Here is a 25,155-nt window from a genome sequence, read left to right as displayed (position 1 = left end):
TATGAAATCTTTTGGTTTATGATATATTTTTTTTTTGGGGAGGACAAGAGAGGAGCTTGTATTTTTGGTCTCGGCGTTTTTGGTTTATGATATATAAATTCCAATACATTAGTCTCTCTCTCTCTCTCTCTCCATATACATATATATATATATATATATATATATATATATATATATTAATGATATCGTCGTTCTATGTGAGTCATGAAAAAAAAAAAAATTTGTTTCAGAATAATAATATCCTAAAGAAAAGAATTATTCATTTTAATGAATCACACGCTTATGCTTACATAAATCATGTCATAAACCCAGGAATATTATAACATCAAAACTTGGCATTTGGAAAAAAAAAAAGGGTTCAATATAAATTCATAATATAGTTTCTTTCACAACAACCGTGATCAAATACACCTCGATATATAACAACTGTATAAGCTACGAAGAGTAATAACCATATCATTCAAGACATGCATATTAATATTATATATAAACAAAACAAAAAACAAAATATACAGTAATAATGTACAAGATATCACTACAACAATATACGCGTACGTAGAGATTAGGGAGTGAATGAAAAAAAAAAAAAAAAAAAAAAAAAAAAACAAACAAACATAAGATTAGTTAATTAGTTAATCAAGTTTATTAATATCGGATGGTTGAGTAGAAGATTTGGGACGGTCGTGGGAGATCTTGGCATGAAGTTCGTCTCTTTCCCTGAAATAAGTCTCGAAAGCTCTTGGAAGGAATTTTGGAATCAGAAACACGAAGAGGTTGACTGAGAAATACACCAAATTCGCTATCGCCAAATATTTCCCAAACCAATACCACGCCACGTCCTATAATACACACACATTTTCATCTCTTTATTACTCTTCATATTTTACTCGCAAGGCGAACCAGATTTACATCATTTTAGATTTTAGAGTAGTATTTTATTTTAGTGGTTTGTTTGAAATTACACATTAATTTCTTTTTATAGCAAAAATAGCCCTGAATTATCTAAAATTATTATAATTTGAATGAGTCACTAATTTTCTTATTTATTATACATACATAAATAATACACAAATTGTTGCATTTGGACCTGACCCTATTATTTTTTTTAAGTTTTTTTGACAAAATATAAACTACATTTTTTTTTGGACAAACTACTTGGTTACGAGTACATTTAGAATTCTAAACATAACTCAACCTAATAAATTTTGAAAAAAAGGGTCTAATAACAAAACCTTACGAAAAATCAATCTAAAATAAATCTCTTTTACTATTTAAAATAAAGGGAAAATATCAAGACTATCTCTCGTGTTTAATCGAAATGCGAGATTTATCCCCTCTATTTTTAGAAATATCATACATATCCTTTCCGTTTAATATAAATGACATATACCTCCCCTAAAAAAATGTTATATTACAAATATCACCATTTTCGTTTATTTTTTACAAAAAATAATTTGAACTCCCCAAAATACTCTTCCCCAAAATACTCTTGATATTTTCCCTAAAATAAAAACACGACGTTGACCAAGACGACTTTTATAGTTCATTTATGGCCGTGGGAAAAAAAAAAAAAAATACACCAACACTTGGTAAATAATATAATACCTTGAGTTGAGCGTTGGGAGGCAGAGAAGCAATATTACCGTTCCCAAACCAAGCCTCCTTAGTCCAATCAAGAAGAAGAAAAACCCTCCTAACGGTGTAAATCACCGGAATCAGAGCCCTGACCGGCGGCGAGAATATCCCGAGCCCGCTAACCACGTTCTCCGTCAGAATCTGAAACGAGAGCAAGAAAAGATGCGGCGCCGCGAATCGGACGGCCCTCTCGTCGCCACGCGTGTAACCCCCGAGCACGTAGGCCAAAGGGAGAAACAGGCCCACGAGGGTCCCGAGGATCACGTGGGCCCGGAAGAGCGGGCCCGGCTCGATGACGTGGCGGCGGTGGGCCCGGCCGGGCGGGAAGGAGAGGCGGGCGAGGGAGAGGAGGTATGACGTGGCGAGGGCCGGGAAGAGGAGGTCGGAGAGTGGGACGAGTCCGCTGGCGGAGAACACCATTATGAAGGCCACGAGTTGGAGCTCGATCACTCGGAGAGATCCCAATATTCCTCCGATCACCGCTTCCTGTTGCGGATCTCCTTCCCCGCCCGCCGCCACGGTCAACCCCGACATTTTTTTTATTTTTATTTTTTATTGATTATTGAATTTAGTAGTGGATTGAGACCTGATGAAGAAAAAAAAATCATCGAATTAGAATTATATTATATATATATATATATATATATATATATATATATATATATATATAAAAAATAGAGGTTTGATCTTTAGACAAGAATCATTGATAAATGAATTGTGTTTTTTTTTAATCAGAAAAGAAAAAAAAATCCAAAAAATTTTATGTTAATATTAATCAAACTTATATATTTCTAAATATATTTTTAGATATTTTTTTTTCCAGATTAAAATATATTAATTATTTCGCTGCTTATATATAATAGTAGTTAGTTTCAACTAGTGTATATCAAGAATGATTAATGTAACAAACCGGGATTCATATTGAACTAGATGCATGGACTGTATATTACGTTTAATTTTCAAAGAATCAAAGAAACATGGGTACATGTTAATTAGTTGTTAATTAATAGCCCCTAGCAAATTTTAAAGGATTTAGTTTTTTTTTTTTTTTTTTTATCAAATTCATTTTGAGTTACGTGGACTATATTGCGTTCAAAGAAACACACGTGTTAATTAATTAAAAAAACCAAGCTGCAAATAGTTATAATATTGAACGCGGATTATTTAGCTTGTGAGTTTATTTTAGGTTTGCGTTGTCAAAATTAATGAATTATTTTTAGGTTTGATGGTGTCTAGTACTCTAGTCTACTGCAAGGACGACTAAGTTTTAACAGTTTTTCCCGGTTAAACGTACGTTAAATTTTGACTTGTAATATTACTAGATAGATTGAAAACATGCACGGGTTAACCCTAGCGAAAACAAACTATGTACGAATAATGCTATGCGTGGCTCAAAACATGCGATGTTTGAGGAATATATATTTGGAAACTTTAGTCGGTAGGTTTCATGATTAAAATTTTATGAAAAAACAAGCACTTCATATATTAATGGTCCCAAAGACTAGATATACATATACATATATACAGCACTACCTACATATGATCATAATATATCTATTATATTAGTGATTTATTTGAGATAAATGAGAAGTGTTCATTGGGAAAGAAAAAAAAACATATGTGAAAGGAACGAAGATTACAAACAAGAAAATGGTGACATAGAGGGAAACAAATTGAGAGATATTTTGAAAGCACAAGAGGATTTTGTTGGTTGTGTGGGAGTTGTGACATGTTAAATTACAAGGGAACATAACAAGTGGTCTGTGTTCGAGTCTTCAATCATACATTTCACTCTTCAAAAAAAAAAAAAAAAAAAAATTCATACATTTCCACGACAATATATAGTTAATCATCATCATGTTATTCCAACAAAAGTACTTAATACTAAAGTCTGAATAGAAATTTGGGCCCACAGATTGCGGTGCTCAAATAAACTCAATTGTAGGCCAATCATTCATGTGGATTAATATGATAAAAGTGCAAAAAAGTGCACTAGATAAATTATCAAGAACATCACGACCATCGCTATATGTTTTTTTTTTCAAAAAGAAAAGATAAGGTTCTGATATGACTCATCAAATTGAAGAGTACTTCCATACATAAAAACACCACTTTTCCTATAAAAAAAAATGTAACGAGAAGAAAAATTGTGGTGGTTGAAGAAAATCAATAAACTCAAGATTTTAACAACCGCAAAAAAAGGGAAAAAAGGGAAAAATAAATTGAATGATATTACTCACCCACGTTATTGGTCTCTAAGAGAAACACAACCACAAATAGAAGAGGACGTAGAGAAACGATTTTGAGATAGAGGAATAAAAATGGAGTTATGTTTTATTACCCTATACACATTATATATTTTTGGATATACATAATATATAACACAAAAATTAAAGTTATTAAAAGAAAATATAAGGAAAACATACCAAGCGGATTAGAAATCTCGAGCGCTCTATCAATGTTTGCTGTTATTGTGGGATTAGGGAGAGAATAATAATATAATGAGTGAGTATATAGATGTCTTTATACTTGAAAGCTTTTTGAGCGAGTGAATTGAAGATCTTTTGAGTTTTCTTCGCTTTTCTTTTAGACTAGAGAAAAGAAGGAGTGATCGAGTACTTAAAAAAAAAAAAAAAATGGCTAGCTGTTTGTGGTGTTTGACGTGGAGATTTGTGAGATTGACACGTGGTGCACCGTCAGATTTGGAAGTGTATTAAGAGTACACGTGTGGGTGTGTTTATTACAACTGTGATGAAGATAACGATGGCTAAAATATTCTGAAACTTAGAGATATTCAAATCCGAACATGGAGTATTTTAAACGGAAAATAATATAAACCAAAGCCTTGCTCTCTCTACGCACGTGTGATGAGGACTAGCTTTAGGTTTTTTTTTTTTTTTTTTTTTTTTTTTTTTTTAGTTTTATTTCATTTTTTTTACGTGGTTGCTTTTGATTGTTCTTTTTGTAACTTATTGTGGTGTTTTTCTTTGAAGTTGGAATAACCCTCTTTTCAAAGTTTTGATGTTGTTTATATGTTAGTTTTTTTTACGGTATGATAAGTATAAGTATTTGAACATTCGCAAAAAATTTATTCATTAACATTCGAGTGATTTTCGAATAAGATATTGATTCGAGAGTTTATATGTCGGATTTTTTAAAAGTGTAATGTATACTTGAACATTCGCGAAAAGTTCATTCATTAATCTTTGAGTGATTTGTGAAAGAGTCATTGATTAGAGTTTTTTCTGACCTATTCGTTGAATTGCGATATAATTTTTATGTTTGCTAAAAAAAATTATTATCCGATTTCAACTTTGAATCTTTTTACTCTTGATATTTTATCTTTTTTTTTGTCTAAATTTCTTTGATGTCTCTATTTGCGGGTGTTATATCCGTTATCCAGTAAAAAACTGTTTACTTTTTTGGGTTGCATTTAACTTTATCTATCATTCACAGTTTTATTTAAAAAAAAAAAATTGTACAGTTTTTAAAATTACATTAGTGATTTTTCAAAACTAAATAAAATAATAGTGTATTTAAACAGTCATTTTTTATGTTCACATATTTTTTAAGTTACTTTTATTGTTCACAATTTCAATTACAAAGAAAATGACTATTTTACAATTTGTAAAAAATATTATTCATGAAAATATATAATTAAAAAAAAATAATGCACAGTTACATTCCCGCAATTTCCCCCTAATTTTCTCGTGATTTTATACAGCATTGAAACCCAATAAAGTCTGCCATCGATATGAATTGGGCTTGAAGAGAAATAGGTTCAAATAGGTCTCTCTTGGGCTATTTCTCAAAGCCCGAATTTGGCTATCTACTTATTTTTGCAGTTCAGTCCTTTTCTTTTTATTTTCTTTCTTCTTCTTCTTCTTCTTCTTACCAAAGTCAAATCAACCAAGAATCTGAAAAACACTTCCGACAAAGCGTTTTAAAATTTTTATATTTGTTTATGAATGCATTTATATTTTCACGTATTAAATATGTGAATTCTATTGAATGTTTTGACATAAATGCATCCAAAAACAGGAACTGTATGCTTGGTACTAATGGAAAGGAATTCTGAATTAATAATATAAAGTTCCTTAAATCCCTTTATATAGCACCTTATAAAAAAATAAAATATAAATGTTATCGGCATAGGTAAAAACGACAATCTCATTTCCATCTTAAATGTAAATCCATTTTCCCAATAAACTTTGCATAAATATATTGACAGCTAACACATAATTTAAAGCTATTATGGTCATGATATTTGCCTAAAAATAGTTTGTCCTATAATTGTAATTGCCTAATTTTATTTCTTAATACTACTTGTGAAATTTCTAAGTTATCTAGACTCATTTAGTCATGATAATTTCCTATAATAAATAGAAGAACCATGTATTTGTATATCTCTGAATACAACTAGCCATGCCTTTTAGAGTAACATAAATAAATCACATTTATAACCGATCATTATTCTGTAACTAGTCTTGGAATATTGAAAGACGGAATATCTTTAATATTAGCCATATTAGTGATGTTTAATATTATGGCATTGTGAAGATGATGATGACTCAGTGCTCATATGTAACCGAAGTATAAAATCACACACACACACACACACACATATATATATAGTTATATATTGAGCCACTTCTATATCTTAGTTATTGTTAATCTATACAAAAAAAAATGTGTAACGAAGTTGTGCTCAAAGCCTCAATACATTGTGAAGGATGCAAGGACAAAGTCTCCAAATGTTTGAGAAGTTTTAATGGTATTTTATCTTTTAAATGATGTCATATATATATATATATATATATATATATATATATATATATATATATATATATATATATATATATATATATATATATATATATATATATATATATATATATATATGGTGTATTGCGTTTTGATGATAATTGCTTTTCTTATCATTATATTTAATTTGTTAAATAGGGGTTTGCGAAGTTGAAATTGATGACGACCAAATGGTGACCGTGAGAGGCAAAAATTTGGACCCGTTGACGATTTTAGAGAGACTTAGAAATAAATACAGTAAACATGTTGAACTAATCTATCCATTGCCAAGTGAAGATTGCGAAGAGGCCAGTGAATCGGAATTTGAAGAAGAACCGGTTTGTATTACAAATTTTTCATTGATTTTTTTTTTTCCTTAAAATTATTGTACAAGCTGATTAATTGTTGTTTGTAATGAAATTAGATAAAGCTGAAAATTGTTGAGCTTCAAGTGAGCATGCATTGTGAAGGATGTGCAGATGAAATCAAGAATACTTTACAGAAAATGGCAGGTATTACTATTATACATATGTATATATGTGTATATATATGTATGTATGTGTGTATATGTGCATATACATGTATATATATTATTATTATATATTTAAAGGAAAGGAAAGATTTCCTCACAAAATATTGTTTATTTTTAGATTTTTTTTTTTAAAATAAGAAATTGGACCATAAACACAAGTAATGTTCATTCGTACCGAATTTTTTTTTATCAGAAAGATAAAAATATATGCAAAAAAAACTTTAAATACATTTTTTTTAAAATTAAATATTTCTAGACATGTCTCTATATATTTATTCTTCCATATTAAAATATATTAATTATTTCGCAGCAACGAGACATATTATTTGTATATATATATATATATATATATATATATATATATATATATATATATATATATATAATATAGCCTTGACGCGGGACTCAGCCCCTAACTTTTCATTTTTGTTGCTTTTTAGTCCTTTCAAATATTTTTTTCCCGTAAAATAATTAATAGTTGTTTTGTTAGTTTTTTCTTTTATTAATTGTAGTAGTTCTTTATTATTTTAAATTTTATTTTTTATCCTTTTAAAATTTTATTTCATCGTTTAACCCTACTTTTTATTTTGACAATTGACCCCTCTTATGTTTAATTACGTGTGCGTGTGATATATTGTAACATTTTTACTATAATTCATATTGTTATTTTGTGTGTAATATGATATAGGAGTAATGACGGTTGACCCAAATTGGGAGGAGTCAAAGGTGATTGTGAAGGGAAACGTTGACCCAGAAATACTTGTGGAATATGTTAAGAAAGGAGTTGGAAAGAAAGCATTGGTTTTGAGCGAAGAGACATTGACATGTGAGTCACGTGCTTGTAGTTGCACTTGCACGTGCGTAGAGAGTCTAGTGCCGGAAGATATCAACCTCTTATTCCCTCATTTGCATATGCATTACTCTCCTCAATGTCTTTGTCTTACTCAAATGTTTTGTGATGAAGATACCAACTCGTGTAACATTATGTGATTTTTTTAATCAATATTATGTCTATTCCCTTATATGTAAAAGTTTATCGAGGTTGGTCACTATTAAATTTGTGATTATATGCCTCTCCTTCAAAGTCGGCACGGTCTTACGCAAAAATAAAAAAATGGAATTTTTAACATATTATATTTTTTTTCGATGTAATAACTTATTTTTTAAAAAATTTAAAGCATTTTTCTCTAAAATTTGAGATTTTTTTTAGCGTTTTTTCCACAAAAAATTTGGAGCCTTAGGACAGCCCTCCTCAACCTTTTGAAATTGTATGTGTTATCTAGTAAAATTATTTGTTAGTCTATAGGATACCCCCTTCCCGAAGAATTTCTATCATATATGTCCCTACTCAAATAAATTCGTCACAATTGAGCATGAAGTATTGTTATATGTTTTCAAGTGTGTGTGAGTGGATTATGTAATACGTCTTGATTTAAATGACAAAAAGATCATATTATTTTGATTTTTTTTCTTTAATCGTTTTTCGACTTTGCCCCAATATCCTTTGAACTTTTCACGTATAAACGATTAAAACGAGAGTTTAATCGCAACTTCCTCTTTCTTATATATTGAGTGGCTCTAGATTATTTTTGAGAAAAATATCGCTCAGCCGTTTATATTTCGACGGAGAATTTGCATATACATAAATATGTCACATCTAACTAATGGAAATGATCTTAGATCACAAGTCTTTTAATCCTTTTACGACTAATATAAAGATGCCATAAAAATGTATTGTTGATTGCAACTTGTTTTAACATTTTGAATCCGTTGTGTGAATCATAATCCAAACGAGTGGTTAAAGATGCTTGAGCCTTGACATTGTTAAGTCTTACATAAAAGAAATTACCGACTACTAACACAAATGTGATAATTGTCTTTTGAAAGTTCAATACTGTATGTAACTAAAGTTAAACTATGTTTGACTAATCGAGCGACTGAAACAAGAACATAGGATCATAATAAAATCCTTAAAAAAAACATGAATGTATTATCGTCAAAATATAATTTAAACTTGTTAGCAATATTCGGCCATTTGAAAATAAATTTAATATATATCTCGTGTTAACCTTGCACTAAAAATGTGTTTTTAACTTTAAGCCCTCTAAAAAAACGTGGTTTGACTTTTGACAAATTTGACCTCTTATTTTTGGCAAAGTATTACCAGTAAGAAACAAAACAATAATTTACTAATTTTTCTTAGCCACGTCATTTCCTACCGTTACCTCGTGAGAATAGCCTTGACCGTGCAGTTTGTCACACTCCCACATGTATCTAGATAAGAATCAATGTCCCGGTCCCAATACATCACTGGTCCTAGCTGGCAAATTTCTATTGGTCCGTCGTTTACTGTTACGAGCCCAACTACCACGAGAGAGCCAGAGTACGTGTGTACTGTGTACCTACTTCCCTCTCGGGTGCACCGAATCTCCGTGCACTATGCAATCCCCAACTAATTAAACACCCGAATCTATTTCTGGCGCAGATTTAGGGTTCATTGCTCACCCAGCTTACGTTAGCACGTTCGCTTCGTCCAACGCCTCTGATAATTCCACGTGTCTTAATTCCTTTTCTCTCTCTCCTTCTGTCTCAATCTATCCGTTAACTCCTCTCTCTCTCTCTCTCTCTCTCTCTCTGCGACACTTCCGTTGAAGACCAAGAAAGACGAGGGAAGAAGAGCAAAGAAAAATCGAAAAATCAAAGACAAATATTTCTTTAGTTAGTTTTTGAGGGAAAAGAAAGGTTTTGTTATGGGGAAGCTTTTGTGCGAGTCGACTACGGCAGTGGCTGAGACGTTCCAGCCTTCTTCTCCGGCGACGATTCCGTGGCTGGAGGCTAAGTCAACGCCGGAGGTTGATTCCACGGATCTAACTGAGGCGGCGGCGTGGGACGAGGTCGTCGGACTTGAGGAGCAGCAGCGACGGAATCTCCGGCGACTCCACGCGAAAGGCGTGCTGTGGAAGCACTGTGAGGACGGCAAGGAGAGATCGGTGGTTTTCCGACTCACTCACGGCGGAGAAGTCTCCTCCGACGGAAACTGCCTATTCACGGCGTCGCGGAAGGCAATGGCGATGGCTTCGGAGCGTGAAATCGACGCGCGGGAGCTGAGACGGCGTACGGTGTCGCGGTTCTTGGAGGATCTTGGATCCGCGACGGAGAAGGATGCGGAGATGATCGGAGCCGCCATACGGAACATGTACTCGCCGGATCTGAGCAGCGGTTGGGGAATCCATGTCGTTCAGGAGGTCAAGCTCCTCGCGAGGAAGGACGACCGCGATTCTCTCGATTCCGCCATTGACGAGCTTGTTAACATCGGAATGCAAAGGTACATCTCTTTCTCTCTCTGTTCGGCTTTCGTCGATCTGTGCTTCGGAAACCCTAATTTACCTCCCATTTCACTAGGAACCCTCGTTCTTTGACCTAATCGAATTAGATCTTGAATTGTGTCTATCCCACAGAGAGATGGCGGCGGAGTCGATCTACAGAGAGCGGTGCTTGGCCGTGAACGACGGTCCAAGCTGGGCGAAGTACATGTCGATCTCCGGCTCGGCCGACGATGAACACGACATCGTGACGTTGCAGTACACTGAGGAGGGCTTATTGTCTGTGGACGAGAACAGGCTAGGCCACGCAGCCGCGTTCGGAGACGATATCGCCATCGAATGCCTTGCCACCGAGTTCAAGCGAGAGATTTACGTGGTAAAGAACAATTCTGAGGAATTCCGATCTTTTGATATATTGATTCTTCGTTGATTAATTGACTTGATTTATCGAATGATTTGAGAAGAGAAAGTCGGGGCTTGTTGTGGATTGTGATTGATTGAGTTGAAACATTGTTGATATATGATTATAATCTCATATGATTAATGGTACTTAGAGAAAAGAAAGTCAGGGCTTGTTGTGGATTGTGATTGATTGAGTTGAAACATTGTTGGTATATGATTATAATCTCATATGATTAATGATACTTGGAGAAGAGAAAGTTAGGGCTTGCTGTGAATTGTGATTGATTGAATTGAATTGAAACATTACTGATTATTGATATGATTATAATCTCATCAATAGGTTCAGGCACACGGATCGGACGCGATGGTTGACGAAGATAATTGCGTTTTCTTTCTCCCTCACCGCCCAAGAGGAACCCAGATTTGCGATATTCCGTTCTTTCTCTTCATGAAAGGAACAGGTAAAGAACTGAGCTTTTTTTTTTTTTTTTTCAATGTTCTTCATTGATTATAACTTGGTGATCAGAATGTAATATTATTCTTTTTATTTTTTTTCACTCGTTCAGGTTGGTGCGGCGCGGGAGCCGATCACTACGAACCCTTGATTGCAAATCCTTGCTCTTATGTATCCTCGGAGAAAGTCGCAATGGTGCTCTGAGATGAGGAAAAAACAAACTTGACACTAATATCGAGAAGCTTTGAGGCATAGAAGTAGAGGTTTTGATATTTATTCGTCGCATTCAATGTTCCGGCCGGTAATCCCTAGATTCATTTACCGGGAATGAAGAGAGGAGAGTTTTCTTTGCCTAGTATTTATTCTGTACTATTTTTGGTAGCAATAGGTGGTTTCTTTGGTAGTTTATTTTTTTGGGTATTCCCAGCCAGGTATTTTGCCTGCATTTGAGCAGAATTGCTGTAACAGCTTTTGTATCGCTGTCGACTTTTTTGTCATTTTTTTTCGATCGATATTTTTTGTATTAGGGGGAGATTTATATTGGTAGAGAGGGCTATTTTCAATTTTTAATTTTTTTTGCTTGAAGCTGGAAGAGTGTTTTATCATGTTGTATCTTAGGCTGGTTTTATTCAGATTAATGAGAGTAATATTTTTTTAATATATATATTCTTTCTTGCTTCTCTTTTATTACGTACCAATGATTTGATGTGATGAGTGTATTTACACTTGCACATTGTGTTGCCTAATCGTCTTTTCGATTGCATGTTAGATCTGAAGATTTTTTTTTAAATTTTTTTATTGCTTGAGATCTCAATTGAATAAGATATATCTCATGGATAAGCTTCTATACTAAAAAAAAAGTATGGATCGATGGATAATGTTAGAAAAGGCAAACATTTTTGTCCACGTACGTACGAGTGTATTTATACATGCTTACACAAAAGTATTGGTGTGTTTTTTGTTTTTGGTTACATTATTATGAATCTATGATTGAGGTCTTTCTATGAAGCTTCACTCACAATTCCAACACATGGCCTTTTGCTCTCTTTTTACTATGTGGTTAAAAGTTAAGAGTTTCTTTTGGAGGGGAATCTTCTCTCTATTATATACAAAACTTGGTTGTTTTTTTCTAAAAAGCAAATGCCAATGCTTTAAACCTTGGCTTCAAAACTCAAAAGTAGACAACAATAATACATACACCACTTATATTTATGTCCTCCAAAGAAAGAAAAACTCGGTATATCTTTGTACATTTTTGTAAATACCAGACAAATCAAACAATATACTTGAAATTGGTGTTTCTTTTTAGAGGAAATTTTGCAACTAGATGGTCCTGAAAATGGAATCTAAAATGTAATTGGGTTTTTTATGACATCAAAATATAGGTAGACTTAGACTTCCCAACTACCCACTCTCTTTCCAAAGTCCTCTATTTTTTTTTGTTACTACATTTTAGAGCTCATAGTATTTTGTAAGTTTAATATAACTTCTTTTTTCCGCTTAATACAAGGAATACAAAACTACTGTATGATCTTTCTCCTGTAAATAATCTCTAATGTCACGCCTGTACTTTAGAAAAAATAAAATAAAGTAGCACGATAGGATATGTATAAACAATCAATTTACGCGATTCATGTTTGCAACAAACTAATATAGTTACCAACTTCACACGTTAAAAATGATGATCATTTTTTTTCCTTTTTCTTTTTTCTTTTTTCTTCTTTCTTGAATACTATCATCTTTATAACTTTGGCGTTTGATTCAACACGTGTGTTCAATCATGCAAGGGAAAAGCACACATATACTACAAAACATAAGCAAACGATAATGGGAAATTACTATTACTTCGACGTTGTAGTTTTTTAACGTAACTATATATACAAAAGCAAGTGAGATATTTTAACGAGCCACACGAAAGTAATTAGAATTTTCTGGACCAAAGCTTTAGTGTTCTATAAAAACGATATATATGGTGGCAATAGTACTACTAAAAGAAAAATACTGCTCATGAAAACAAATTATTATATTAATTAATCAACCACTGCGATACAAAGTTTTCAACATATTTTAAGAGAAAAAGAAAGAAGCTTATATATTGTAATCAACATCTAGATTGTGCATATTTTATGTTCTTTCCGACCAATTATTAAATTAATCTTAACCAGCTTATTCAATTGAATTTAACTTTATTATCTATTATTGCATGTGGTGAAAGGGATTATTTATTTCCCTCTTGCTTAAACAGAATCTATACTATACATTGCTTCTTGAACTTGTTTTGGTGATCCAGTGGATTCTCCAAAAGTCAAAATCACAACCCTAATATCAAAACCAGCCTCCTTTTATGGGGCTCTTAATTTCATATTTATGCACAACAATTTGTGTCCTCTTAAGGAAAAGAAAATTCAAAACCATCAAACATGAATGTTATGGTGGAAAGCTATCGGGAGCCTAAAAATATAACCTGATTTAAAAAATGTGAAAAGGAACCACATTATATTCTCTCAGCATGTCTTACTACTTTTTTTCTTTTCTTTTCATAAAGCAATAATTTTAATATTATATTCGTATAATTATTAGAGCTTTGTCTATCTATTCCCTCAAATCAATACTAAACTTTTCCCTTCCCTATAAATGTCATTGTTGTTCAGTTCTTCATGTTCAGTCAGATTCGAGCAAATCCTCTCATAGCCCTCCTATAATCAAACAATTAATATATATACCTCTCTCTCTCTCTCTCTCAATCTTTCCCGGCCTATATCAAAATATAAATATTTTTCCCTTCAAAAACTTGTACCCTTTTGAGAATGGATTATGTTATGAAAGCAAAAGATCTTAAAGCCATGAAGTACTCGTCATATTACAAGGACATCCAATTAGTGATGTACAACCTCATATTCTCTTCTCTAGTTGCAATAACTTGTAGCTTTCTATGCTCATATTCCTTTTGGTTCTCATCTCTCAAGTACTTTGCTCTCATATCCCTCCCAAGCTTTTGGTCATCCTTTCTCAATCCCAAGTTCTTGTTTGTCGTGTTTAACGTCATCGTCGCATATCTCGTTGGAGAATCAAAGCTCCTCGGTACTCCTAAGCCATCCCCGGCCAATGAGATTTACTCCGAGTACGTTGAAAGGACTCAAAATCTCCGAAGGCAAAGGAAATACTTGCATGAAGAAGAAAAAGAAAAAGAAGAAGAGAAGAAGTTGGAAATAAGCACTAGTGGAATTGAAAGTGATGAGAGCAAAGTGTATCAAGACAAAGAAATTGTGGTGGTTGAGCAAAAACATGATGAAGATCAAGAGAAAGTCGAAGATCAAGACGACGAAGAATTTCAAGAAGCCGAAAATGATGAGGAGAATGAGAAGAAAGAGGAACATGATGATGAGAATGAGAAGAAAGAGAAAAATATCGCTGGTGAAGAAGTTGAGTCCGGTGAATTCCCGGCGGAGGAGCTCAATCGGAGAGTTGAAGATTTCATTGCGAGGATCAACAAACAAAGGTGGATTGAAGCAAGAATGTTGATATGATATCATTAATTAGTATAAGTAAATCAAATGTATTAGTATGTAGTTTTACTTGATTATAGGTTAATCATGCATGATAATTCTACTCTACTACTACGTGGGATGTTTTTGTACCATCGTTTGGTAGTTTTTTTTTTTTTTTTTTTTTAATCTTAATAAAATTTACAATAGTAATATTTCGTCCATCTTTTGACTATTGTGCACAATTTAAATTTTACCATCGATCTCTTGAACAATTAAATGTATTGCGCGCGATAATGCTTTATCGAGTGGTATTATGATATCAAGAAAAAGACTGAAAAATATGAATATATTAATTCGGTTACTTAACTGTTGGATTTGTTAAGACTTAAGATCATCAAACCATAATCACCATGAACTTGTGGATAACTATTCACAAAAAAGATTAAAACAAACTATTTACAAAAATGAATTCCTACGTGGCACATATTTATTGGCGGAATAGAAATAAAATAAAGAAATTATATAACTTTTTTTCGCCGTGGAGATAAAAAAGTGAATCTCAAATCTAAATCATGTTTCCGATTCGCAGATAACCATTTTTGTTTTGTTTGTTTATTTCTTCTCCTTTTTATCATAAAAAAAATTATTCATTTGCATGAGTTTAGATGTAACATAGCATTTAACATTAGGTTGCCTCAAGAGCTACAATTAATTCCGTAGATAATAACAAAATGAAGTCTTTGCACAATCAATAAAAAGACTAGGATTAATATAATCGATATAAGACCTATAGACTATTTAAAAAAAAAAAAACAAAACAAAAAACAATAGACCGCTAATTATACGAAAAGGAGACAAAAAAATATAGACATGTTATATATTTAGCTTAAGATGATTGGACTTATTCGAACTTAATATCCAATTTGAAGGAAAATAATCTCAATTATGCCATTGCCCATATAATAAAATAATATCACAATGTCTTTGTTTGACACTATTATGAATATTTTATGTTCTTAAACTTGATTGGTATTGCGTTGGTTTAATTTATTTATTTATTTATTATTATTAGCAGATCAAAGACTTGTTCCAATAATGCTTCAAAATTTATTGCGACTCTGAAAAAGCTTATTTGTAGTTGTAGTGCATGATTGTGACAAGCAAAATTTCATTTTATTTTAGATGCCAAATAAAGTAGATTCGTTTATATGGTATAGCATATGGACAAGAAAAAAAGTCTTGAAATATTCCATTTGATTCCAATAAAAGCCACATAGCCAGCCATACCCCACCAACACATTCTCATATATATTGTGCAAGTTTTGACCTACCAACACCATTACAATAGAAAATTCGAAATTCCTTCCTTAGCTTCGAAGAGACACACAAAACGACAAACAAATGTCTATTTCTGTTCATGCCAAACACGCACAATATTTCAAAATTGCTTTTCGTGTTTAATATTTTCGTTCATTTTTTCACTTCTACACGGCTACGCCTATCCATTCAATCATAATAGATATTTTTTTTCCTCAATTTACGACATGTCGTCTTTTAGTTTGTTGTCGTTTGGTACGGCAAACGAATCAGGGTTTTTTTTTTTCCTCGGCCCATTATGAACCAGGTTTTGTTTTTGGGCTCACCAAATCACTGATAGAGAACCGAAACACGCCCGTGTACGAAAAACTATAATAAACCAAGGGAAAATTACGAAAATAACGGTTTTAAGGTGAAATATTTATAAAATAGCGACTACATTAAATCCTTTCCAAAATAGCGTTTATTTTAAACAGTAAGCAATTATTCCCTTATAAATTAAATTATAAACGGTAAATAGAATTTAATAGCCCAAAGGAATTATAAACATCAAGAAAAATTGACCGTCTACAGTAAAAAAATTTAAACACGCTATTTTGCAACTAAATACAATAAACAAAGTGCTAACTTTAAATCTTTTTTAAAGTGTAGTGTGCAATATAGAATATCTGATATTCGGATGCGCTTTTTATTTGTTTTAACCAGGTTAATATATAGTTTCATTATTTCCAAGTACTAAGTAGTATTCGGGATCACAATAGTTTTTTTTTTGTTCGTATGCTACAACGTTTAGTGTGATTGATTTATTGTTATTTGTATTTTGTACACATCTAAACGAGTTAGTTTCCCTCACATCTTAATGATTTATTCATATTATCATCTTAAACCTATTCCGTTAATTTTAAGATCGTCTAATTGATTTTTTCAGATTATTCTCTTAAATCTCTTCGTTTAAGTTTCATAGATCGAGATTTAAGTTAATTGTATAATGCTGCTAATAGTAATAATTATCTTAATGTTATGCAATAATTATGCTTATTTACTTGTGGAAATTCAATTAAATATAAGGTTTCCAAAGATTCAAATTGAGACAAAATACAAGGTGTTTATATATTTGGTGTGACGTGTTTCTCTATGTAGCTCTTAATTTTCTTTATGTATTCTTATTTTTAAATTTTTCCCCAAAGAAAATAAAAAAATTCCAAAGAAAGCCGCCAAAATGGTATAAAAAGTGCACTTGGCTTTCTCTTTCAATAAAAAGAGAAAGAAATAAGCCACTTGGCATTTATATAGTGGGTTATTTTACTATATATTTAGTGGGACCCAACTCAAGCATTCTCTACCATTGGAATCAAAATTGCATGTCGTAGGCAATTTCAGCTCATAAAGTTGCATATCTATTTTTCAAAATTATATTCTCCTGAAAAAACAAATTTTTTTTTATATTGGGAATACAATACTCCGCTTTATTATGCGGGCAGGGCTATATCATTTCCCATGCACTCCACCGAATCGAACCGATCATTTCAAGTTGATGAAGAACTTAGGATACAAATATTCACACTTTTTCACAAATTCAATAAATATACTGTTTTTCTCTTTACTCAAGCAATTTTTTTTTACATCGTTCATGATTCCAAGTTCTAACTCGTCAAAATAATTATTTGATTATGGAAAAAGACCTATATTTTTAATTACTCATGAAGTTTCCGATATTTATGCTATTCGACTCAAATATAGGATATGAATTTATTGATTAAAAAGATTATTAATAACAAAAAGACACAACTTTTATTTAAATTCTAAATTTGGGTCTATAATCGAATTAGACCTTGATTAAAGTTTGATGGAACATAAAAAAAATTACCTTTGAATTTTAGCATCGCGAAACTTAATAAGTGCCAACTTAAAAACCCCGACCGAACGATTATTTTAGTGTAGGACCTATCGATGAAAATATAGTTCTCATGCGTAACCTTACTTAAATAAATACACTTTATTTATTGATTAAAAAATTAATAAAATAAAATAGAAATAAATTTTCAAATGTAGGTCTATAATAAATTAATAATAATGGAGTTAGACCTTAATTGAACTTGGAGAGTACAGAAGAAACAACCTTTCGTCAATCTCAAAGGGTCTTTTTCTCAAACTAACTAAACACAACTCTCACATATAAAGCGTAAAAATAAACTATAAAGTATAAAAAATACACAACTCTTCAACGCTCTGCTATTTCTCTTATTTCCAACACCCTTTCGATACTTCCTAAGCCGTTTATCCTCTTTGATTCCAATACCAAACAGAGCTTCGAACATGGCGTCTCTTTCTTCTTCGGCTTCGTTGCAAGGTCAGCTTCAACATCGCTCTGCGTTTCATCGACTCTCTCTGCCGACGAAGGTTTCTCTCCAAACGCAATTCGTTTCTCGTCGAATCAACGCCATTCGAACGCAAGACGGTTCGTTTCAATTTTTTGTTAATAATTAATTTGATTGATTTAATTGATTATTTGCTCTTCGTGCATAGTTTCTTTAAGAATTGGATACGAAACTGCGATTCATTATTTCTATAAATATATATGACCTTTAGGTGCGGTGGTTTCGGCTGTGACTCCGGTTGAGAACCAGGCTTCGTTTGAGAAATTGAAGGAAGCTCCGGTTACTCCGGTCAAATCTCCGGCGGATTTGAAAGAGGCGATCAAATTCAACGGAGGAGACGAGAGTAATGAATCCACAGTCAGCATCACGGTCGTTGGAGCCTCTGGAGATCTCGCCAAGAAGAAGATTTTCCCGGCACTTTTCGCCCTCTTTTACGAGGGCTGTTTGCCAAAGGTTCGATTTATTTATTTATATATATATATATTTTTTTTTTACCAGTCAATTATTAGATTCTCTGTGTGTGTGTGTGAAATTGAGTTTTTTGTTTGTTTTTGTTTTAGCATTTTACTGTGTACGGTTATGCTCGGAGTAAGATGAGCGATGCGGAGCTTAGGACCATGGTTAGTAAGACTCTGACTTGTCGAATTGATCAAAGGTGAAAAACTCGGCTCGTTTTTGCTTTGTTTGTATCAGATTTGTTGAGGAGTTGAGGATTGAGACGACAAGTTTGTGTGTTGTATGTATGTATATATTCAGGGAAAACTGCAGTGAAAAGATGGAGCAATTTCTTCAGAGGTGTTTTTACCACTCGGGACAGTACGACTCGGAGAAAAACTTCGAGGAGTTGGACAAGAAGCTCAAGGAACACGAGGTAATTTACGCTTTTTGTTTTGTTTTAAACTGTATTAAGTCATGTTTACTTTCAGGTGTTTTAAGCTAAATAGCCAATTGAATTTAATGAATTTGTGAAATAGCCAAAGGTTTGCCTTTTATAAGGGAAATAGGCAAATTTGACGTTGTCAATAAATTTTTTACCGTGCTACGTAGCTTATAAACAGGGTCAATATTTCTGGTGATAATATAAAAAAAATTATCTGGAAAACGTGACATTCGCTATTTTGCTAAAAAATTAGAACTTTTGGCTATTTTATATAAATTGTTTTTAGTGTTTTGACAAGGAAAGCTCTCTTTTTTTTTTTCTTTTTTTTTTTTTGGGTTAGGCTGGTAAAGTTTCGAACCGTCTCTTTTATCTATCGATTCCACCGAACATATTCATAGACGCTGTGAAATGCGCTAGTTTGTCTGCTTCTTCCGGTAATGGCTGGACCAGAGTCATTGTCGAGAAGCCGTTTGGTCGAGATTCCGAATCTTCTGCGGCTTTGACAAAAGCCCTGAAGCAGTACCTAGACGAGGATCAAATATTCAGGTGAAAGAGAAGTGTCTCCATTGTTTGACTTTGTCGATACTAGTAGTGTTACACGGTCCTTTTAACGCGGTAAATTTTCCTTTTACAGGATTGACCACTATCTAGGAAAGGAGCTCGTGGAAAACCTCTCCGTTCTCCGTTTTTCGAACCTCATCTTCGAGCCCTTGTGGTCGAGGCAATACATAAGGAATGTGCAGTTTTTGTTCTCCGAAGATTTCGGAACTGAGGGTCGCGGAGGGTAAATTTCTGTTCCCACTTCCCAGCAAGGCCTTTTGTTTTATTTTATTTTATTTTTCGACAAGCTCCTTACTTTTTATTATTATCAAGTAATAGTTTTTTCTTCCGTTTGTGTCAATCAGGTACTTTGACAATTATGGGATAATCAGGGACATAATGCAGAATCACCTGCTTCAGATTCTCGCCCTCTTTGCCATGGAAACCCCTGTCAGTTTGGACGCAGAAGACATCAGAAACGAAAAGGTATTTGTTCGTTGATATCTCTTGTTTCTTTGATAGGGCTTTAAGCAATCAGACAATTAGTTAATTGTTGAGGGACCTAATTAGTAATTTTAAGAGTGAGTCTATAAAATACAATCTCTTTAGTGGTGTAGCAACAATTCACTCTCTTCGCACGAACTGTTTGATCTCTCGATAATTCACTCACGAATTGTAAAATGAAAACGATAGAAAACAGTTGATCCTCTTCACTACCTTTCTGGTAACCAACTTTCAAGTCGATTAAAAGAAGAGAGTCGATAAACTGTTTTCTCTTCTCTTCTTTCTAAAATCTCTTAGCTCTATTTTTCTGATTATTATTAGACAAGTTAGATTAAAAATACAATGTACAACTTAAATACACCGAAGTCATAAACTAGCCGTCATTATACGAGTCAAGAAACAGAGTTCATCTTATATCGTCTTTATCGTTTATCAAAATGGAATTTCGAAGGCTCTTATCATTCTTCTCTTTCCCATTTTATTCATATATTGGCGGGTTTTAAATTTTTCAGGTGAAAGTGTTGCGTTCGATGAGGCCGTTGCAACTGGAGAACGTGGTGGTCGGGCAATACAAAAGCCACACCAAAGGCGGAGTCACTTACCCAGCCTACACCGACGACAAAACCGTCCCAAAAGACAGTATTACCCCTACTTTCGCGGCCGCCGCGCTCTTCATCGACAACGCGCGATGGGACGGCGTTCCTTTTCTCATGAAGGCCGGGAAAGCATTGCACAACAAGAGGTTGTTTGGCTATTTCTCACTTGTATATATTTGCTTTTTCGACTCTTTAGGGAAACATCCTTATCAAGGGTTTAAGGATTATTAACCCCAATGCGATTCTTGGGACCTTATCAGTCTCTGTTTAATTCCCCTTGAACGCTATAATTGGGGCTATTGGGGTAGTCTCCTGGTTGATAATGCCAGGTCCTCGTGAATTTTAGTCGGGTTTAACCCAGATAGTAAAAGTGAGTAAAATGGTTAGCCGGTCAAATTTTTAACCATTTTAAATGGTTAAAGGTTAAACATTAACCATTCAAAACGGTTAAAGATTTAACTGGTTAGCCCTGTTCTTTAGAACGGTTAACCAATTAACCGTTAGTTTCAATATTATTTTTTATTGATAGTTGGTTAACCACGGTCAACAATGAAATAACCGGTTAAAATTAACCGCTCGGTTAATTTTGACCAAAACGAATAGTTAAAATTAACCGTCCGGTTAAAATGTAATAAATCGACAGGTTAATTTTTCCCGGTCAAAATGCACTCCTTCACCAGAAACTAGTGATAAAAAAAGTAGAACGAGGTTTATTTCTCTCCAAAAATTAGTTTAGGGACCAAAATGCCCGCTTGCATTATAGTTCAGGGACAATTTGCTCGAAAAAATATTGTTTTTATTTATTTTCCCTTGACATTTTGGTTCTCGTGCAGGGCTGAGATAAGGGTACAGTTCAGGCACGTCCCCGGAAATCTGTATAACCGAAATTTCGGGACGGATCTCGACCGAGCAACGAACGAGCTCGTTATCAGAGTCCAACCCGACGAAGCTATCTATTTGAAGATCAACAACAAGATCCCCGGTCTCGGCATGAGATTGGACCGCAGTAACCTCAACCTTCACTACGCTGCAAGGTAAAAATTAAAAAAAAAAAAAAAAAAAACTTTCTCGAACACTAGTCAAACAAACTAACTTTCTAATGAATCGGATTCGATGTTCAACATAGATACTCGAAGGAGATTCCTGACGCGTACGAGAGGCTGTTATTGGACGCGGTGGAAGGAGAGAGAAGGCTGTTCATACGGAGCGATGAATTGGACGCGGCTTGGTCTCTGTTCACGCCGCTTCTGAAAGAGCTCGAAGAGAAGAAGATCACCCCCGAATACTACCCATATGGCAGCCGTGGGCCCATCGGGGCCCACTACCTCGCCTCCAAATACAAAGTCCGCTGGGGCGACGTTGGCCTCGAAGACCAGTGAAACAAGGTCCTCTTGATTTTTTTTATTATTATTATTTTTTTTGGATAATTTTTTTTATTAGATTTTCGTTAATGTTATTGATGTCCTTTAGCGTAATAATAAACTAAATGAGAAAGAAAATGGTGATTTAAGCGCGCGCACACATTAAGAAACTCACATGAATTTGTCAAATTGGAAGTGTGCTCAAGATTAATAGCATTGGTAATAAAAAGAGCTCTATTTATTCTCTTTTACTTTTGATTCTTACACAAGTGAAAGAGACCTTAAACGGGCAAAATTGGCGAGATCAAGAGGGGCATGACGTAGAATGCAATTGAATTTAGTTATGAAACCAAGAAAGTTGAAAAAGGGAGGGCTGCGAAAATTTTAAGTGACGGATTAGTTTTCATCCGAGCAAAGTTTACAATGCAAATAATTAAAGGGCAGTGTAGCGAAATAGTCAAAATAAAACTATAAAATTTGTTTTTAGCCTATGTTTCACAACTTTTAGGGAAATAGCCAACAGACTTATGTGGCAATAATTAAGGTCTGATTTACCCTTATTTATTAACAAATTCGTCACTTTCTCTCTCCTACTTTTTTCCTACATTTTTTTTACATAAAAACTTCAAAAAACCATATATATCTCATATGAACTCGAAATTTAGTGATTCCAAATCCTACGGATTCGTGACGCCGAGATCTTCAAAAATAGATCCATTGTGTTTGATGAAAAATCATGTTTAATACCATAGATGTAGAAAAATCACGTTACTACATTAAATATGGAAATAACTAGAAATTTTTGAAATTATCAAAAAAATAAATGGAAACGTAACTATGATGCATTTTCATCAAACACAATGGGTCTATTTTTGAAGATCTCGACGCCACGAATTTGTAGGATCCGAAATCACTCAATTTTCGAGTTCGTATGAGAAAGATACGAATTTTTGAAGTTTTGATGCAAAAAAATTATTTGAAAAAAAAATAGGAGAGAGAAAGTGACGAATTTGTTAATAAATAAGGGCAAATCAGACCTTAATTATTGCCACATAAGCCATTTGGCTATATCCCTAAAAATTGTCAAACATAGGCTAGATCCAAAATCACATGTTTAAAGTGGCCTACTTACTTACAAATCTCATAATTAAATTTCTTTTTAATAAGATCAAATAAATACAATTATGCATTAGGATACATGTTTAAGATTTACACATGAGTTAATATTTATGATTTTATATAAATAATAATAATTAAAAGCGGGGACAAGCCTTGATTTTATCTTTGTAGCTTTTTGTTGAAAAGTAATATGAAACTTACATAAAATTGTTATGAAAACAAAAGAAATAACTAAGAACAACTATAAAAATAAGTATTAAAAGGTAAGATATTTAAAGAGAGAGAGAGAGAGAGAGAGAGAGAGAGAGAGAGAGTGTGATGGAGAATTGGAGAACAACTATAAATATTTTTGCTTTTAGAATATACATCTATTACCGATTGGTGATGGGTCCATGTATACCGTCGTTACAAGAAATGGAGGCACATAGAAGCTACATTGACTAGTCCGATAATAACTTCAATGGAAAGAAGAACAATTCATCACGGATAGGTATCAAGAGCGTTCGTTAACATGGATGAAGCCGACTTTGTTGTTGATGACGCATTGAAGTTGGACTTTATGACCTTTTTAGAGGGCTACTCTTTAAAAATGTTATATAGGCAACGTTTCGTTTATCTTAGGTAAATAGCCGGTCCATGTATTTACATGTGTAAATTAACGTAAATGCTCTACATTTTTATTTCAATGAAAAGGCAAATCAGGAATGCCACGTCATCTTTATGGTTATTTACTTAAGATTTGCAAAATGTTGGTTATATATCAATTCCGAACACTTTAGTTGACTAATTACCTAATTTTTTGTTTTAAAAAACGAATCGTAGACTATGAACCCATACCGACTATATCTTGCCAATGATCTCCTGTTTTTCTACTCCTTGTCATGGGGCAGGATTTCATGGGAGGCCATCTATTGCGTTCTTTCGATTGATTTGAGCAAGCATAAAGATGATAATCACACGAAGAAAGCACCGGATGAGAAGTCGAAACCTAAGGTATTGTATACCCTTCTAAGGAATGGGAACGCCTTTCAGTATCGGGCATTTGAGGCTATTCCAGAGATAGCGCACGTGTTTGCCCGAAGACTGAGAAGATTCATGAGAAATTGGTTTAGGTATCTATGGAAGTGTGTAATCTGATTTGTCTAGCGTTATTTGGTGTTGCTATGTTAAGTGCCCACCACAAGGTTACTCCATGATCATAATAAATAATGAAGCTCTTCTTTGTTGAAAAATCTTAAGCAAGGATCGATCAACAAACTTAGCTTATAATGGTATGAAATCTTTAGAAAATATGCTTATAATGGTATGAAGACTTTAGAAAGAGGAAGGAATGTCAGGCAATAGATGATGATAAAACTGTTTATACAAGAAGACTCGAACCATATTTTTCAAATTGAATGAAAGCTCAATAGTGCACATATACAATTATTAGTCCAACATCTAAAATCGTTTTTGTATCTTTCACTACACTTGTGTGTAACTCTGTATATATTTAATATATACATACATAGCCTTTTGTTCCTTGTTCTTTGATATGAATATGATGTTAGTTTTGCTGCAAAACCAATATTTGACCATATTGCATTGTTTATAAATAGTTAAAATTCCACTATCGGTAGAGATTGGCCGAAAACGTGAATTGTTGACTTTCTTGAATGAACAAATATATAGATTAGGACGTGCTTATATATGGCAATGCAGGCAAATTTCAATTTGAAATGTTTTACAAAGCCATCATTAATTTGAAAGCAATCTCAACATATGAGTGAACATGTTCTATATTTTATGGCAAACGTTTAAAAGAAAAATAGCCTTTAGACATG

The 25,155-nt window shown here is 33.3% G+C and overlaps 4 protein-coding genes across 5 annotated transcripts; 3 read left to right on the top strand and 1 right to left on the bottom strand.

The window, feature by feature from the left end:
* Nucleotides 1-346: 346 nt before the first annotated feature.
* Nucleotides 347-4,206, bottom strand: LOC149403578 (uncharacterized). The gene is made up of 3 exons (XM_089609738.1): nt 4,062-4,206; nt 1,606-2,221; nt 347-839 (listed from the first exon to the last, which is right to left on the bottom strand). Exons 2-3 carry the CDS (start codon nt 2,167-2,169, stop codon nt 633-635), a joined length of 771 nt encoding a protein of 256 aa, XP_089465864.1. The 5' UTR covers nt 2,170-2,221; nt 4,062-4,206; the 3' UTR covers nt 347-632.
* A 5,248-nt stretch (nt 4,207-9,454) lies between these two features.
* Nucleotides 9,455-11,811, top strand: LOC149403577 (Gap junction beta-4 protein). Its single transcript, XM_089610029.1, has 4 exons — nt 9,455-10,295; nt 10,429-10,669; nt 11,036-11,156; nt 11,262-11,811. Exons 1-4 carry the CDS (start codon nt 9,721-9,723, stop codon nt 11,351-11,353), a joined length of 1,029 nt encoding a protein of 342 aa, XP_089466155.1. The 5' UTR covers nt 9,455-9,720; the 3' UTR covers nt 11,354-11,811.
* Nucleotides 11,812-13,818: 2,007 nt separating this feature from the next.
* LOC149403576 (uncharacterized) lies at nt 13,819-14,852 on the top strand. The gene has a single exon (XM_089609853.1). It carries the CDS (start codon nt 13,957-13,959, stop codon nt 14,674-14,676), a length of 720 nt encoding a protein of 239 aa, XP_089465979.1. The 5' UTR covers nt 13,819-13,956; the 3' UTR covers nt 14,677-14,852.
* A 3,301-nt stretch (nt 14,853-18,153) lies between these two features.
* Nucleotides 18,154-24,774, top strand: LOC149403575 (glucose-6-phosphate 1-dehydrogenase, chloroplastic-like). 2 transcript variants are annotated; one of them, XM_089609278.1, is made up of 11 exons: nt 18,154-18,412; nt 18,544-18,785; nt 18,893-18,987; nt 19,089-19,203; nt 19,553-19,758; nt 19,847-19,996; nt 20,118-20,238; nt 20,769-20,998; nt 21,686-21,886; nt 21,979-22,237; nt 24,223-24,774. In XM_089609278.1, exons 1-10 carry the CDS (start codon nt 18,271-18,273, stop codon nt 22,229-22,231), a joined length of 1,755 nt encoding a protein of 584 aa, XP_089465404.1. In that variant the 5' UTR covers nt 18,154-18,270; the 3' UTR covers nt 22,232-22,237; nt 24,223-24,774. The 2 variants fall into 2 exon arrangements, with proteins under 2 accessions (XP_089465404.1, XP_089465403.1); XM_089609277.1 differs by lacking the exon at nt 24,223-24,774 and having other exon boundaries at nt 21,979-22,444.
* The last annotated feature ends 381 nt before the right edge of the window (nt 24,775-25,155 follow it).

The sequence above is a fragment of the Urtica dioica genome, chromosome 3, assembly GCF_054948205.1.
Source record: "Urtica dioica subsp. dioica isolate 48M chromosome 3, U.dioica_male_clone48M_v1_H2, whole genome shotgun sequence".
NCBI lineage: Eukaryota > Viridiplantae > Streptophyta > Magnoliopsida > Rosales > Urticaceae > Urtica > Urtica dioica.
This window is presented reverse-complemented; position numbering and strand designations above follow the sequence as displayed.

Coding starts and splice junctions, on each gene's coding strand:
- LOC149403577 (XM_089610029.1), top strand. CDS start 9,721: ATGGGGAAGCTTTTGTGCGAGTCGACTACGGCAGTGGCTGAGACGTTC. Junction 10,296..10,428: donor GTTAACATCGGAATGCAAAG/GTACATCTCTTT, acceptor TCTATCCCACAG/AGAGATGGCGGCGGAGTCGA. Junction 10,670..11,035: donor TCAAGCGAGAGATTTACGTG/GTAAAGAACAAT, acceptor TCTCATCAATAG/GTTCAGGCACACGGATCGGA.
- LOC149403575 (XM_089609278.1), top strand. CDS start 18,271: ATGGCGTCTCTTTCTTCTTCGGCTTCGTTGCAAGGTCAGCTTCAACAT. Junction 20,239..20,768: donor AAGACATCAGAAACGAAAAG/GTATTTGTTCGT, acceptor TAAATTTTTCAG/GTGAAAGTGTTGCGTTCGAT. Junction 20,999..21,685: donor AAAGCATTGCACAACAAGAG/GTTGTTTGGCTA, acceptor GTTCTCGTGCAG/GGCTGAGATAAGGGTACAGT.
- LOC149403578 (XM_089609738.1), bottom strand. CDS start 2,169: ATGTCGGGGTTGACCGTGGCGGCGGGCGGGGAAGGAGATCCGCAACAG. Junction 840..1,605: donor CTCCCAACGCTCAACTCAAG/GTATTATATTAT, acceptor TGTGTATTATAG/GACGTGGCGTGGTATTGGTT.
- LOC149403576 (XM_089609853.1), top strand. CDS start 13,957: ATGGATTATGTTATGAAAGCAAAAGATCTTAAAGCCATGAAGTACTCG.